Genomic DNA, 17032 nt, shown 5'->3' with positions numbered 1-17032 from the left:
ATTGCTTACATTTTCTTGGTCTGAAGATATATATATATATATATATATTTTTCTCTAATGCGGTTGTCTGCATACTGTTAAAATCCGGAGTGGGGAGCATCCATCTGCTTCTAGCAAACTCGGATGATATATATTTATTAAAATATAAAGAATATGTCAAAACATTCCTTCAGTAGTTAATTGTGTAGGGGTTTTTTTATTTATAATGGGTTTGGGCTAAAAGATAAACAGTGAAATTGCCCCTTGAGTCAATTCAAGGATCACAAGATTGTTTCGAAATGGCAGCTAAGCCTTAGGAAGCATTTTGGTCTTCTTCACCAATGCAAACCAACATGTGCTTTAAATTCTTGGCTTGACATGAGAAACTTGTGGCATGGGAGCTGAGCATTCGTGAGTTTAGCATGAGAGAGAGAAGGCTTGGGTTTCCTATGAGGAACAGAGGCTTGAATACGATTTCTTATTATGAGGATTTGCTGAGAGAGAGAGAAAGACAAACTATGGTGGATGCACCAGTGCTTTGGGGTAATTTTGCAAAGCGTCCAAGCTCTATTGCATAGGAGAAAAGAGAAGTAATAAAAGAACAATGCTTGAAATCGAAGGGTTCCAGAGATGAGAGGTGATGCTTGCTCTCTCTGGATATGGTTGCTTCCCTTCGATCGGAAAGAGAGTAAGAAGATAGAAGCATGGGTGGCTTTAACATTCTGGGTTCTGAAGAGAAAATGGGGAGAGATGGAGGAGTAAGGCTCGAAATTGCAGGGGTTTCAGGGATGAGAGATGATGCTTGCTCTCTGGATGTGTGTTTATGGAAAGAGAGGAAGAAGATGGAAGAACAAAGCATGAAATTGAAGGATTCCAGAGGGGATGCTTGCCTTCGATCGGTTTGTTGTGTGTGTCCTTGCTGGGAAGAAAGTGCTTCATTTTATAGGTGCTGGAAACCTTAATTTTATCAAACCACCCTCTCCTCTTTTCCTTCACTTTCTTCCATTCCATCCTATTTGGTGAAACTTCCCTAGCCTAAGCATGTAGGCATGAAGCTTTTTGGAGTTCCAAGGTCCTCGGGCAGCAGGACTTCTCCATGTGGGTGAGGAGCCACCCACTTTTGTTTCTTGTTTTCTCACCAAAGCTTGAAGAGGAAAGAATGGGTAAGGGTGCTTGGTCAAAAAGGTGATCAGCACATGGCTTGGTTTTGGTGGTTTGGCTGCGATCTGGTTTTAACAGAGATGCACGACGTTGGATATTTTATAAGGTGCTGGGTTGGGTTGTTTTGCTTCTAGTGGTTTTTGAGTTCCTTTGATTTCAAGCTTTGGCTGATGGGATTTTTATGGGCTATGGCTATTAGATATTTTTCTAAGATGTTTGGGCCTTTTCTTAAGGTGATGGGTTATTGGGTTTTCTCTCATGCTTACCCATATGTTCGGACTCAAGGAATGATAGAAACTTAAGTTTGTAGCGTGACATGTTGCTTGAATAAGGACTTTCCGCATTAAAATATATTTGGGCCCAGCCTAGATTTTTTGGGCCTCAACAAATTGCTTACACATGAAAGAAGATTATGTTGCAATTTGTGAAATGAAAGCATCAAGAGCTCCCTGGCGCTATTTTATTTTTATTTTTATATATATAAAAAATTCAATGAACAATGGAGAATTTTAACTTGAAATCTCTTTCAACATAGAAAAAAAAAATACTACTAAATCAAAAGCTAGTTACTATAGGAGCTCATAGGTTGAATCGGTGAGATTTCACTTCAATGACTGATGACTAGGAATTTTGTCCATCAATGGTCAGGAATTTTCAACAGCTTAAAACTATTTTTGTTTGGATACTTACTGTTTCTATAGTTTTTCTAGAAATATGTTAAAGTACCATGGAGCAAACAATGGTAAGAACTAGTAATGTAATATATTTTAATTTTATAAAAAGTACTACAGCCTACCCATGGTAAGAACTAGTAAAACTACAACCCAAAAAACAAAAAAAGGGTTTGACATATGCATGAAAATTGAAATGAATGAGTAAATACGAGTGGTACGCATGACAAATCATTATATGCAACCATATATCCTGCCACAAATGGATGTCAACATTTCACTTGGAATAAATTGTGAGAAATTGAAAAATAATAATAATAATTTACGGGTGGATCAAATTGCCTTGACTCGGGATCACTGCAAATGTCACAACTAAATCAATCCCCTAAAAGAAGAAATGCATTTTTAGCTTTGATTTTCTTTTTTATCCTCAGCAGCCTCACTAAAAGCAACATATCAAACACAGAGCGGATCACCATTGCATTATAAAAATACCCAATTCATGATAATTCATGTTGGTCAACAATACCCAGTAGAGGAAAATAAGAATAGAACAAAAAAGATACGGTTCAGCTCTACATGGTCATCTCATGTGGCCTAGTTATCAACAGCATAGACTTCTAATTGGTCCCTTTGATTTAACTTTCTGAATTCTCTACTGGATGCAGACCTGCTAATCTGATTTGAACTGTACATGTTACCGTCTTTGTTATACTTGGTGGTGCGCGCTTTAGACTTGGGTAATGGAGGTAGGTTCTTCATGTTCGTAGTGGTATCGGGATGCCCTTGAACTGGGCAAGGGGAGAATATCGGGCTTTCTTTCCGGCCTGCATGATGTACACTAGAGGAGTTGCTACTGGTAGTGCTACCTGGCTCTTCACTTTCGAAATTTGAATCAGCAGTTTTCTCCATCTCCTGAAGACCCTACTTACATAGTACTTAATCTTTAGTAACCAAGAAAGAATATTACATGCAATAGAGTAACTTGCCCTTTTGCTTTTCCAGTGGAAATAGAGGTCATCTCTATGTTTCAAAATAAGAAAGGTGTGCCTTACAGCACTATAGGTGAGAAAGAGCTAGAGGAGGTTTTCCCACAACAATAGTTGTTTTTTCTTCCTTTTTTTAAAATTCTCTCTTTTCCCTTCCCCTTAAATGAGTAGTTGGCTAATCTTAGTTAATTATGAAAATTGTTCATGCGCCATAAGACAAGACATGCCCGGAAAGCTGAAAGTAAGGACTGGCATTTACCTGGTTTGAAGATGCAGAAATTTCTTTTAATTTTTCAGCAGATAGATCTTGTCTCCGACGCTCTCGTTGTGTTCGAGACCGTCTTACTTTAGAATTCCTAGACCTGTTAAAATGAGAAAAATAATCAGATACCTCAAGCAATGAACTAGACATTAAATCCTCACATTAGGAAATTATTTTCCTAGTACATAACTGCAACATATAGTGGTACCGAAATAATAAGTGGTAGCCATCGCCTAAACTTTTTACAAGGTACTACCTGAGTTCAGTCAGTAATAAATCTAAATATCAAGTTGATTATAAATATAATTTCCCTTTGTTAGCTTAATGGTTGCAGGGTTTTCATGCATATAGGTTAATACATGCTCTTCCCTTACATCTCCTGGGTCAGTTGTAATATCCCCTCAAATTGTGCTAAATTGTAAATAGCTCCCTTTTTATCTCCATCTGTCAACCATATAGGCTAATACATGCTTTAGTACGTTGTTAAAACAAGAAGCTAAGCTTAGGCCACTAGATCTCTTCGTATGGAGTACGGATAGCATTCAAACTCTAAACGATAGTGTTTTAATCTTTGGTTATTTAGGGCTGAGGTTTTAACCATCGAGTGAATAGTCCAGGATTAACTACTTTTTTAAGTACTTCTTCTACTTGCAAGAGCATGTTTGTGTGTGAGTATTCATGAGTTTAGGACACCAGGATCATGCCTTTGTGAGCCTGTAACTCATGAAACCCCAATCTACCATACAATTGAATCCATTAAAGACATAAATGAATGGAAGCAGGAGGAAAACCAAGTTCAGTTAGAAGGCCATGGTTAGTGACAATGAACCAATTATCTTGATGTTTATGTCATGCTGTTGGATACGTTCATTGTATATCTAAAGAGAGGAAAGTGTCGACTTACTTTCTATGCTCTTTGGCTAGTTTCAGTTCATCATCCTCATTGTAGATTGCAGGTAGACCAGAAAGGTCACACGCCAAGGGGCTTGTGAAAAAGAACTGTAAGCAGACCTACTTTTTAGTATACAATATTCACCAATTAATTCGTGCGTCACATGAGCACTTGCAAGACGAATTCAACACCAGAAAAAATTAGAATTCATACTACCTGGCATGGATGCTTAAAAATTAAGGAGGAAAAGAGCTAAATTGAAAGAGATGATTTTCAAATAGGTGCAACTTTTCAGTGGATCAATTCTGAACGTAGTGGATTAACTTTATGTGTTTGTAACTCCTCAACTATATCAGCTAGAAGAAAATACTAAGAACAATAAAGTTAAAAAAACAGGAAAACATACATCAGGGTTAGCAAAACATTTTGCAAAAAGTGCAGTAATTAATAAACAAATAAAAGTATTTTGGTCATTATTATTTATTAGAGACTTAAGAATATGTGAAGAAAAAAAAAATGGATGCAAAAACATTGCTCGCAATCAAAAGGAACGTGTTGGAATAAAAACTTCATTGAAAGCGTAAAATTTTCAATCTGTACTTACTTCATTTCTGAGAGCCGAAGAAGCAGAGCCACGATAGGCAGGATCTAAAGCAAGGAGAGTGCTCAACAGACTCAAAGAAGAAAAAGGGAAATCCTTGAAAGCTTCTTGAAGACTGGGTTTGTATGAACGTGGAGGTCTAAAAGTTGTAGACAGCTTTAGTCTTTTCCAGTATTCCTCTGATGGTGTACCACAAAGCCTGAATATCCTATGAAGTTGCTCAACCTGAAAGCAAGTAAAATGTGTTTGAGATACTAGCCAGCGATAGTAAGATCATAACATACACATACACACACACACACAATATTAAATTACCTCTGTTCTACCAGGCAGAAGTGGTCTCCCTGTAAACATTTCAGCCAAGACGCAACCAGCACTCCAAAGATCAATGCCAACTCCATAATCTGTAGAACCTAACAACAGCTCAGGAGCTCTGTACCAAAGTGTCACAACTCGGTTTGTGAGAGGGCGCTTAGGATCTTGAACATAATAATTTGCAAGCCCAAAATCTGCAATTTTCAGCATTCCATTTTTATCTATCAATAGGTTTGATCCTTTGATGTCCCGATGTATAATTCCCCTCTCATGGCAGTGCTGCAGACCTGAAAGTAGTTGATGCATATAGCACTTGACCTGTGTCAATAGTTCAAGTTAGAAACTGAGACTCTACAACAAATCAAAGCATCCAAATACAGAACCAACGAGTTAAGAGAGAACTTAAACCTGTGGTTCAGTAAGCCCTTCAGGGCTGGAAATAATTCTTGCCAAATCTGAACGCATGAAATCAAAAACAAGATAGAGGCTGTACTGCATTCTTGACGTGGCCAATCCTTCGAGCTTAACCACATTGGGATGATCTAATTTCCTTAAAAACATAATCTCCCGAGCCATAAACTTAACACTCTCGGGTTCTGATGTATCAAACCGAACCTTCTTTAAGGCCACAATTTTTCCAGTGTCCCTATCTCGAGCCTTATACACATTGCTGTATGTTCCTTCGCCCACCTACAAGTGCAAACATTTAGAAAGAAAAAAGAAAAACCAAGTTCAAATTCCAGCCTCCTCTCAACAATGATCTAGCCAACTAATAAATTTATGCTTTCTTTGATTAACAAGATTAGTCGGAAAAAACAGCCAAATCAAGATTTTATATCTAAAACTTTCAGTGACTTGGAAATATGGGCACCCACAAATTGAACAAGAGAACACTCAAAATTTTCAGTAGTCCAGCATACTTAGCTTGTTATTACATCCAAAAACCAATCAAGATATCATGTAGCAAACCATCAGAACAACATTAATTCCAATTAGTACAGAAAAGCAGCCATATAACATGCCAATTACCATTTTCTTTTCTTTTTGACAACTGCCACATAACAAGTATAATTCTAACCAAATGCACACCAAATCAACACAAAAATCTGAAAGTGAGTATGAAAATAAAACCTTGTCCAGCTTGTCATAAGAGTCAGCACTCTTGGGAACCAAGCCAGCCAAAATCTCTCTTGAAATATTATCAGTGAGCCATTTAGGCCACCCATCCACCAACTCCTCCTCATCAACAGAAACTTTATGAGAAACATGCCCATCATCTTTATCTCCATCACTACCAGTTAACACCACCCATTCATCTCCTGCTTTTTCATTTCTACTACCAGGCTCAGCATTTGAAATTATGGGTTCATGCCTATGCTGCTTAACAGAGTCCCTTTGTGGTTGGCCTGTTGATCTTCTGTGAGCATTAAACCCGCCATTTCCCACATACCCATTTTCCAGTTTCAGCTTCTCTAAGCCCCCAGGTGTGGAATTCGTGACAGGCTTGGCCTGAACACAGCCCATTGGCTTGTGGGTCTAGACCAGTCTTGGTTTTCTTTGAGCTGGTGATTGAGTAATGGGTTGGAGCAGAGCAGCGCAAAGCAGAGAGCAAGAAGAAGTAGAAGAAGGGAAAAAGGAAGACAGAATAAGCCAGAGAGATAAGGGAGTACAGACGAATATGGGGAATTTTGGCCGTCCATGGACGGCAATTTGTAGGCGTACTGTGCGGGAGAAAATAGAGCTCCTTGTCTTCATTGGCTCCTTTTCTTGGCTTTCTCGCTGATTTGAAACTCTCGGAGGAGGTAAAGAGGAGGGCAAGGCCACGTGTAAAACACCCACTTGACAATGAATTTCAAGCTTTTGGGTTCGGCCGAGTTTTACATTCTCAATGGGGCTTGAAGGAGAAGGATGATATTGGGCTTTATTGGGTCCATGTTCATGTTTTTTGTTCTTGAAGGTTTGATCAATTTGGTGGGTCTAGATTGTTGAATTTGATTGAGATTTCATGGTTAATTTCCTAAATTTGCAATTGTGATGAGAATTGTAACTAGCTAGATAGTTCAGTTACCTTTTTTTTTTTGTCAACAGTTACCTTATTAATTCCTCAGTCAATTCGACACATTTGTTGTACTGGACTTGTTTATATACAAGCAATTGTCTAAATTACTGTATATAAGGGCGCAAGCACACATGCAATTTGTTTTACCACGTCTGTTTATTGTAATAGATTTGGTTTCACAATGTTTAAGTCGTTTATTTTGGTTATTTTCCTTACTTACTCTATTTACATTTTCCCATCTCTGTTTTTTTTTCTTCATATTTTTACTTCCTGTTATGAGTTTTGGTTACACATATAACACAATTGTTAGTGTTAGAAATTACTTCGTTCACATAATACTTGAACAAGAAATTTCTATTCATATGTGTGGGAGCAGATATTTTCGTCTCCAATCACAACGCGCCACGTGGAAAAGAAGATTATCTCTTTTAATTAATTAATTGAACCAGTTTATCTGGCCAATTAATTAATTGGGATAAATATCTTAATTAACATGATATTATCTTTATTTAATAAGATAATATCATTAATTAAGATATTATCCTAATAAAGAGAAGATAATGTCATTATCTCAAATATTATCTCCATAAAAAGAGATAATATCATTTAATTAAGATATTATCTCCATAAAAAGAGATAATATCATTAAATCAGATATTATCTCAGTCCGACTCGATCCCTACGAATTTGGGTAGAGAATAAACTGCATATTCTCTAGTAGAAGCTCCTACAAATAGATGACTTCATTCATCATTCAAGGTACATCTAAACACTCCTTATACCCGAGAAAAATACCCGAAGTAAACACTAGCCTTTGCTTAGCTATTGTTTTCTACAAACACTGAACTAACTTAGGCGTTGGCCAACAGTGTGGTCTATTTATCAACTGAGAATCGAGGAAGAGAGAGAAGAAAGATCGAAGGTTGAAGGATCTATAAGCGAATATTCTCCCGTGAGATTATTTGCACAAACAATATGCACTTTTATTTTGAAAACCTGGAACGTTAAGCTTGCCCTTCTCTCAGTTGGAATATTTTCTATAATAAAAAATAGTCTGTCTACAAACAAAGACCAACATAGTCCCATGAGGGACAGTTAGATTGATTAGACCATCTCCAACCATGTATTTGGGCGGTAGAAATTTAGGACATGCAATATCTTGGGCAGAATTCCACTTTTTTTTTTTTTTTTTTAATGACAAGAATTCCACTTTGGATATTGCCTAACATGCAATATCTTGGACATGCAATATCTTGGACTGGTAATTTTTGTGGAGCCTAACATGCCTGCAATCAAGGCCACGTGAAGGAAATGCAGAGTGGGTCCGCGTGAAAGATTTTTGTCCACCATTCCTCTCCTTCATTCCAACACGTGGAAGGCTCACATCAAAGGGCAACGACTCTCTTTGAAAAAGCTTGCTCACTTTTTGCTTTTTAAACCAATGTTGCATCTTAATAAAAATAATTTTCTTTAAAAAAAAAAACAATGTTTTAATCAATTTCGGCTTGATTTTAACTTTAAGTGAAAAAATATTATGTTTATGAAATTTCAATTTTTTTAGGTTAAAATGTTTAGAAAATTAAATCACGAAGTTTTAAATAAAAATAATATCAATAAAATTGCGAGCTCAAATTATAAGTCTGCAGAGTTTGAGGAAAAAATAGTTTAACCTAAGAATACATGAATAGTTGTATTTTGGAGAGGTGAAAATTTGAGTTTAGCCCCAATATGGTTGGAGATAGTATTAGGATTTGGAATTCCTTTAATGGCATGTTTACTAATCCGTAATTGGATTATGAGGAATTGAATTGATGATGAATTGAATTGAGGAGGAATTGGATTGAGGAAATTAGATTTCGGATTCCTATTGAAATAGTTTACTAAACCATGGATTGAGGAGAGTTAGATTCCGGATTCCTATTGAAGTTGTTTACTAAACCATATGGAATTGGAATAGGAGTGGTACTAATTACTAAAATGTCATCGTTGTTGAGTTAAAGTATATAGCAAATTTTGAATTTTGAAAATTGTGTGAGAATATAATGGGTAAAAAAGATGAATTCCTAATGAGTTCTCCAAGTAATAGAATACCACTTCCCACTTAAGAATTGAATTTCTCCAAAATCAAGAATTCAATTCCTAATTTTGCGTAGGCCCATTTACTTTTCAAATCTTTGATGTGAAGTAAACACAGGAATTCTCCATAGGTGAAATTCAATTCATGATGAGAATTCCAATTCATGATTAGTAAACACACCATAAATGTGTCATGGGTTCAAACTACTATTGTGAAATGTATTATGCAATTTAATAAAGAAAAAAATAAATAAATGAATATGGGCATACAATACAAAGTTCCATGCTTCTACCTTGATCTTTCTCAATGTTTAATTATCTCCATGTAAAGGTGGAAGCAGAAAAAGAGAAGAGGTAAAGGAATTCATAGAATATTCAACATATTCTAATGAGTTTTCAGGGACATGCCAGCCATACTTCCTTCTCCTCTTCTAACATAAAAGTTCTTTCTTTAGTAAAAGATCTCCTCTGAACTTGGACTGATAGTATGGCAAAAATGTGGGTTCTGTGCAGGGCAGCATTAGCTATTAAAAGCATGACACATTGGGTTTTTACAGGTGGAGAAATTCCAAATGCCATGGCAAAACTGCAACCAGGTTCAATGGGATTGCCATTTCTAGAGGAGACCTTACAGTTCTTCACTCCCAACACCTCTTCTGATAATCCTCCTTTCAGTTTCATCAAAAATAGAAGAACCGGATCTGAATTACTTTGTGTTCCGACAAGAGCGAAACTTGTTTCAAAGTTGGTACCCAAATACCTTTATAGAGATTTTATTGGCAGGCAAATTGTTGGTTCCTTCCTTCATTGGGGTCATGTACAAGGATTGATCAGCTATTATTCGAAAAATTCCTCGGAGAATTGAAGGGACAACTTTGTTGCATTCATACAAGGATTGATTGATCTCCTTTCCTTTGGACATGCCTGGAACAGCTTATCACAAATGTTTACAGGTAAACATAAATCCGTTGCACCTGTCTTACGTCATCCATAACCATCGTTTCTTTCTTTCACAAGGTCATATTTCTCCATCCATACGAGCAAGCAGCCAACAACATGCTACCAAGAGGTTCCCTCCTCTCCCAACATGTGTCATCAGAACATTCAATACATGCCCATAAACCATTCATTTGACTGAAGACCACCAATATATTGCAACATGATACGACACGGCAAATCTTCAAACTAGAATATGATAGATCATGGATACGGCAATTAAAAATATAAAGTAATAAATATAATATATTTTTTTTTAATAACAAAAACAAATTTTTAATAAACAAAAATTGAAAATTATAAATATAGTGTACATTAGCGGAGCTGCAATTTTGAAAGGATATAAGCTTTATATAAAAAATTTATCAACCAAATATCCTTACAATTTAACAATACCAATGTCGTTCATAAGTCATACGAAAAAATAGAATTACAATTAACCTACAATTGTTGCCAACGAGATTTCTGAAATATCTCATACCCAAAAAAATAAAAAATAATAGCTTAAAGCCCACAAAATGACTACCTTTTTAAAATAATTGTTGTTTAAAAAGCTCACGGAAAGAATTGCTTTAAGAAAGAATCCCTTGTTTAGCCCACAAAATGCAAGTCTTGTTGAAAGAGCATGAATTTGATTTTCCTCCTCTTTTTTCTTTGTGCGGCCCAAAACGATGTCTTTTGGCCAGAATTTTTTCAAAAAAAATTTTGCACGCTGCGTTGGTTCTGTCAAACGCATGGAGTGCACCACCATTAGCTTGATAAGAAAGGCAATTTGAAGCACCTACCCTGATTTCTAATAGTTCCTCATTGACTGTAGGATTTTGGGCTTTCTTTTTTCATTCTTTATATTTTTTTAGGCCTGTATAGCCTTTTTCACCCAAACATTTCACTACCCAAAACCCATTTAATACTATTGCTTAAGATCCAAACCCATAAAAATAAACAATATTACAAAACTTGTTTTAGCAACCGACCTCGTCGCTCGAGAGGCTCCACCTCTCTAAGTACACAATGTGGTATGAAAACGTCGTCGCTCGATAGGCTCCACCTCTCCAAGATCTTTACATTTAGATTCCCCCACCACCCAAAGATAATAGATATAAACAGGAAAAGAAATTTCACTGAAAGAGCATAAAACTGTGAGTGCCAGTACTCTCTCTGTTTAGCATGAAGATTAACATACCAAATTCACCCTTGCTTCACTTGATTGTGTCTGGTCTGGTCTGGTCACTATGAATAATCTTTTGTTAGTCTCCTTTCTTGTTTCTGGCCGTATCCGGTATTTTCATCAACTTTCTGTATAACACTTGAATGCTTTCGTCTCCCATGCTTGTGCTTGTCTTTGTGGACATGGTGGAGTTGGTAGTAATAATCGCTGCCTCTTTCAAACTGGTTATGCATGTGATCATTGTGAAAGTTTTGTCGCTTATGATGAGAACCGTGCTTGTGGTTAACCCATAATTATTTATTTATTTCTGTTTGGATTTGATTTTATGTTTTGGGGCAACATCATCTTTGTTTTGTTTTTTTTTTTGGGTCAAAAACATCATCTTTGCTTGTATCAAAATATTGCTCAGCCAAATACCAACCAAACTCACAGCCGTCATGTCTTTTGCATAATTCTTCAATGGCCTTTTTAGAGCAAAAGTTTTAGGTAACCTTTATTGAAATAATTTCTTAGCGAGTGGTTAGGATTTTTGATTACTTACCAATTTATTTATTCCTATTGTAATTGAAATATATTTCCTTTTGCAATTTAGAGATATTTCCTATTGTATTTAAGGTTGTACTTCCCTATAAATAGTTCCAAATTGGAGAAAAATAAATATATGAGCGTAACTGAATATTTGCTCTACTTTGTTTCACTTAGAGAAGAGAATTGGATTGCTGGAAGCAATGGTAGGGGACAAGGTTACTAAAGATATCATATACGAAATCTTGCTAAGGTTGCCTGTCAGATCTCTACTTCGGTTCACGGCAGTGTGTAAGTCATGGAATTGTATGATCAAAAGCTCTACTTTCATCACCCAGCGTCTCATTCAAAACGAAGACGTTCAACTCCTCCTTCACAACCCTCAATATGGGATGTACTTATTGTACAAGGATGACGACAACGACGATGGCCGTTCATCATCTATGCTTAGAGAGTATGTTAGTACGAAATTCGTATTGGCATTTCCTAGACTTTAGTATAGGGTGAAAATTAGGTTTGTGAGGAATTGTTATTGAACGCTTTGTCACTACTCTTTCAACCCCACACTTCCGAGGCATGCCCTGACCATATGAGAATCTTGACCTCAGGTAAATCATGACATAATCACGCATTCATTATAGGATTCCTAGTTTGAGTTATTTTCACTTCAAGTATTTTTATGTTAATCTTATTTTTAATAAGATTAGATTTTATCTCTTGAGATTACTTTCCTAGTTCAACTCTATTTTAATTGAAGTTAAAATATTATCTTTTCCTATTGTGACTTGGCACGTTGCTTACCTCTTAGTTAATTTGGTTTAAGGAGAGGTGTCATTACTTTGAGTCCAAAGTGAATTCAAATCTCTTATTGATGATAGGTTGTGGTGCAACAGGAATATTAAGATTCGTGGCCTATTGTGCTTCTCTCCAACTAGAGAGAACAAGTCTTGTATAAAAGATCATGTGCCATTCTTTTATGAAGCACAACTTTGAGATATTTGTTTTGAGCATATAGAATTCTAAGAAAAGCTGTTGTGCATATATTTGAGATAAATCATCAAGTGTTCAATGTTTACTTGGTGATTTATCAAACACTTTAATCATTCATATTGCATTCATATGCATGTCGGTGACTCATACGGTTGAGGGCACCAAGACCGTGGTGGCGGTTTTCCTCCGGTGAGCTTGAAGCAATCGTGGCCAGTATTGCGTTCAACATAAGGAGTGTTCGAAGATCATCCCTGTGACAGAACTTGAGTTATGAAGAAGTCGGTAAACATTATCTAGAATGTGGCTAGGATAAGTGTGTGAGTACTTCTTGTAATCATCGTTCTATAGTGGATTTGTGTTGGACTGAGAAGTCCCGTGGATTTTCCCCAGAGGTGGGGTTTTACCACGTAAAATAATTCTCTGTATGTTCTTTTATTTTAAGCTCTGCACATTACAGGATTGATAAGCCATATCAATCATGCTTCAAAAGTTGATTATTATTTATTGCAAGAAATTCGAATTAGACTATTTAACCTTCTCTAGGCATATATAGACATCCTACAGGTACTTTCAATTGGCATCAGAGCAGGTTGCTAGACATACTCAGCAAGATTTAACATACCTTAGGATGGATCGTGCCGAGGGTTCTGTTGCACATCCACCATATTTCGATGGCAACAACTATGGTGCTTGGAAGGCTAAAATGAAGTCGTTTCTTTGGTCCTTAGATGAACGTGTATGGTACACAGTGGTTCATGGATTTTCTGAACCCACAAAGAAGATCGGAAAAGGAGATGAAGAAACCACAGTTCTCAAATCTAGAGAGGAGTGGACCACTGCAGAAGTCACACACAGTACTAATAATCAAAAGGGGTTAAATGCTATATTTACTGCTGTATCTTATGATCAATTTGAATATATATCTAGTTGTGATACTTCTAAGGAAGCTTGGGACATTTTGCAGGTCACTCATAAAGGAACAGATACTGTCAAGGGTGCCAAGCTTCAAATGCACACTCTACAATTCGAGACAATTCTGATGGATGAGAATGAAACCTTTTCTGAATTTTATGCCAAACTTTGTGTTATTGTGAATGCACTGTTCAAATTTAGGTGAAAAAATTCCAGAAGATAGGGTGGTGAAAAAGATTTTACGGTCCTTGCCTCCACGTTTTTCACCAAAGATCACAGCCATTGAAGAGATTCGTGACCTGAACACTCTGAAAGTTCGTGAACTTATAGGGTCGCTTCAAACCTACGAGATGAAGCATCTAGCTCCTAAGAAAAATAAAAGCGTTGCTCTTAAAGTAGTTGATAATGAAGATGGTGAACACCAATCTGAAGAATTCAATGTGGAGGAATTTGCTTATCTTTCACGACAATTCAAGAAGTTTTTCAAATATCAAAATTCGAGAAGTCATGATTCAAAAAATCACTCAGGTATAAATTCAAAAATTAAGCATGGTGATCATACTGATGGTAATTTAAAATCTCGCAGGTTTATTGAGAAGAAGACCACTAAAGACAGAGTCAAGTGCTATGAATGCGAAGGATATGGACATATTTCCACTGAATGTGCCAACACACAAAAGAAGCAAAATGGCAAAGCCAAAGAACTGAATGTAACCTGGAGTGACATCGATTCAGAATCAGAAAGTGAAGAAAATACCATTGCGTTAATCACCACTATTAGTTTGGATAAGGCACAGCAAAACAATGGAATGATGAAGAACCAAATATTGGTTATGTGCTGGAAAAATATGACGATCTTCTAGCTGCTTCTCAGAAACTGAATCAACACAACAAAGAGCTTGCCAAAAAGGTTGCTGTGCTGGAGCTTGAAAATAGTAGGATTGCCAGGACATTACAATCCTCTGCTGCTGAACCAGAAACAATTGGTGAAGGTATGTGTGAAGGTATGCACGAAAAATTGGAATTCTTATAGAAAAAATGCTTTGATCAAAATAAATTAATTGATTCTTTGACCTCTAACAACCAAGCCCTTGAAATTGAGCTTAAAAGTTCAAGGGAAAGGATTATTGCTTTGACAATTGGTGCAGAAAAGGTTGACAAAATGATTAGCATGGGTCGAAGAGATGGAGACAAACGTGGCTTAGGTTTTGATTCACTCAACAAGTATTCCGCTGTATCTGTTACAAAGTTTGTCAAACCAGCACTTTCTACTGGTATTCCAACTCTTCAAACAACTTGGAGATTTACACCCACGTGTCATTATTGTGGAGCTCGTGGACACATTCGACCAAAATGCAAACTGTTTCAACAGATTTTAGTAAGTCAAAAGTCCACCAAGGAGGGACAGGTAAGAATTCGAAACAAGATTGCATATCTTGTAAAAGAGGTAAGTAGGCTATCAAAACTCTCTCATTCCCTATCTTTACCAAGTTCAAATCTAGTGTGGAGAAGAAAGGATAATCAAAATTGCTTGCTGGCAATTTCAAGTGATACACATCAAACTAATCCTCCTGAAATATTAGATGTGAAATGTTTTGTTGCTCTTACTGCTCTTTCTGACTCTAAATCTAAATCTTGGTATTTTGATAGTGGATGTTCGAGACACATGACTGGTGAAAAATCATATTTTTCAGAAATCTTTACAGTATGCGTGAGTGGAATGGTCACTTTTGGAGTTGGAAGAAAATCCAAGATTTTGGGCAAAGGAAAGATTATGGCAAATGGTACACCTAGCTTGGACAATGTTTTATTAGTTGAAAATCTTCAAGCAAATCTCATCAGTGTAAGTCAACTTTGTGATGAAATAGGTGAGGTAAGTTTTACTAAAACCCAATGTATTGTTAATGATAAAGATGGATCAAATGTGATGATTGGAAACAGATCACCTGACAATTGTTATTGTTTTTCCACTAATGAAGTTTCTCAAGTGTGTTTTAGGACAAGTAAAGATCATCTTGATTTATGGCATCAACGTTTGGGACACATGAACTATCAAGACTCAATTAAATTGTCAAATTGTGAATCTGTAAGAGGATTGCCCAATCTTTCAGGTAAACGTGAGGGTGTTTGTGAAGGTTGCCAACTGGGGAAGCAAACCAAAAACCCTCACAAAGCTACAAACTCAATCTCCACCTCTAAAACTTTGGAACTGATGCATATGGATTTGGTTGGTCCAATTCAAGTTGCTAGCTTAGGAGGAAAGAAATACATTCTTGTCTTAGTAGATGATTTCTCACGTTTTACTTGGGTCATTTTTTTGCATGATAAGACAGAAGCCTTTAATTCCTTCTATGTTTTGTACAAGCTAATCATGAATGAAAAATATGACACTAATTCTTGTATCATGAGACTTAGGACAGACCATGGGATGGAATTTGAAAATCGAGCTTTCTCTGATTTCTGTTCTGAACAAGGAATAAAACATGAATTCTCTGCCAATCACTCCCCAACAGAATGGGGTAGCTGAAAGGAAAAATAGAGTCCTCCTCTTGACATGGCTCATGTCTTGTTAAAAAGTGCCAAATTGGCGGATCATTTTTGGGCTGAAGCCATCAGTACTGCATGCTATACATCTAACCGTGTGTTTTTCAGGCCACATACCAAGAGCACTCCATATGAAATCTGGAAAGGGAAGAAACCAAATGTCAAGCACTTAAGGACTTTTGGTAGTAAATGCTACATTTACAAAGACACGGAGTATCTTGGAAAATTTGATGCAAGACGTGATGTTGGAATATTTCTTGGTTATTCTATGAATAGTCGAGCATATAGGGCGTTTAATAGTCGCACTAAAATAATAATGGAATCAGCTAATGTGGTTGTAAATGACACTTCTATATTGCAGGTTGAACCTAGGAGTGAAGATACAGATCTGGAAACTCACGAATCTGCAGATGGTACTGAAGCTGACTTCGAGGATTGTAACCAGCCTATCAATCCTGCGATACACAGACCTGGTACAAAACAAGTTCAGAAAGATCACTCACCCTCAGATGTTATTGGGAATGTTAATGATAAATTGAGAACTCGACAACGAGTTTGTAATGAGGTAACCAATTTATGTTATGTAATCCTTTATTAAACCTAAGAGTGTGACAGATGCTCTTGCAGATGACGACTGGATTCTGGCTATGCAAGATGAATTAAATCAATTCGAAAGAAATGATGTGTGGTATCTTGTTCCACGTCCCAAAGACTTCAAATGTAATTGGTACCAAGTGGATCTTTCGAAATAAGACAGATGAGAAATGACAAATTATGCGCAACAAAGCTAGACTTGTTGCCCAAGGTTATTCTCAAATTGAAGGTTTGGATTTTGATGAGACTTTTGCTTCGGTTGCGCGTTTAGAATCTATTCGATTGTTGCTATCCATTG

General features: G+C 36.6%; 2 protein-coding genes across 4 annotated transcripts; one reads left to right on the top strand and one right to left on the bottom strand.

Moving 5' to 3' along the window:
* Positions 1 to 2265: 2265 nt before the first annotated feature.
* On the bottom strand, positions 2266 to 6634 carry LOC103336283 (putative serine/threonine-protein kinase At1g54610). Of its 3 annotated transcripts, none has more exons than XM_089053774.1 (7): positions 6002 to 6634; positions 5279 to 5560; positions 4871 to 5188; positions 4559 to 4780; positions 3967 to 4073; positions 3060 to 3162; positions 2266 to 2735 (listed from the first exon to the last, which is right to left on the bottom strand). In XM_089053774.1, the coding sequence occupies exons 1-7, from the start codon at positions 6392 to 6394 to the stop codon at positions 2409 to 2411; spliced, it is 1752 nt and encodes a 583-aa protein (XP_088909900.1). In that variant the 5' UTR covers positions 6395 to 6634; the 3' UTR covers positions 2266 to 2408. The 3 variants fall into 3 exon arrangements, with proteins under 3 accessions (XP_088909900.1, XP_008237549.3, XP_088909901.1); XM_008239327.3 differs by having other exon boundaries at positions 3967 to 4061; XM_089053775.1 differs by having other exon boundaries at positions 2266 to 2726; positions 3967 to 4061.
* A 5263-nt stretch (positions 6635 to 11897) lies between these two features.
* Positions 11898 to 15809, top strand: LOC103336517 (uncharacterized). The gene is made up of 7 exons (XM_089054995.1): positions 11898 to 12148; positions 13249 to 13679; positions 13798 to 14124; positions 14394 to 14588; positions 14745 to 14870; positions 15291 to 15469; positions 15708 to 15809. Exons 1-7 carry the CDS (start codon positions 11898 to 11900, stop codon positions 15807 to 15809), a joined length of 1611 nt encoding a protein of 536 aa, XP_088911121.1.
* The last annotated feature ends 1223 nt before the right edge of the window (positions 15810 to 17032 follow it).

This window comes from Prunus mume, linkage group LG6, assembly GCF_029339155.1.
Source record: "Prunus mume cultivar Tortuosa linkage group LG6, ASM2933915v1, whole genome shotgun sequence".
Taxonomy (NCBI): Eukaryota; Viridiplantae; Streptophyta; class Magnoliopsida; order Rosales; family Rosaceae; genus Prunus; species Prunus mume.
Note: the sequence above shows the minus strand (reverse complement) of the source record. Positions and strands in the feature narration are given on the sequence as shown.

Excerpts from the sequence above, each read along its gene's own strand:
- LOC103336517 (XM_089054995.1), top strand. The coding sequence starts at position 11,898 with ATGGTAGGGGACAAGGTTACTAAAGATATCATATACGAAATCTTGCTA. Across the intron at positions 14,125-14,393 it reads TGATTCAAAAAATCACTCAG|CAAAACAATGGAATGATGAA; the intron begins GTATAAATTCAA and ends GATAAGGCACAG. Across the intron at positions 14,589-14,744 it reads ACCAGAAACAATTGGTGAAG|AAAAGGTTGACAAAATGATT; the intron begins GTATGTGTGAAG and ends CAATTGGTGCAG.
- LOC103336283 (XM_089053774.1), bottom strand. The coding sequence starts at position 6,394 with ATGGGCTGTGTTCAGGCCAAGCCTGTCACGAATTCCACACCTGGGGGC. Across the intron at positions 5,561-6,001 it reads CTTATGACAAGCTGGACAAG|GTGGGCGAAGGAACATACAG; the intron begins GTTTTATTTTCA and ends TTGCACTTGTAG. Across the intron at positions 4,074-4,558 it reads CTTCGGCTCTCAGAAATGAA|GTCTGCTTACAGTTCTTTTT; the intron begins GTAAGTACAGAT and ends ACTAAAAAGTAG.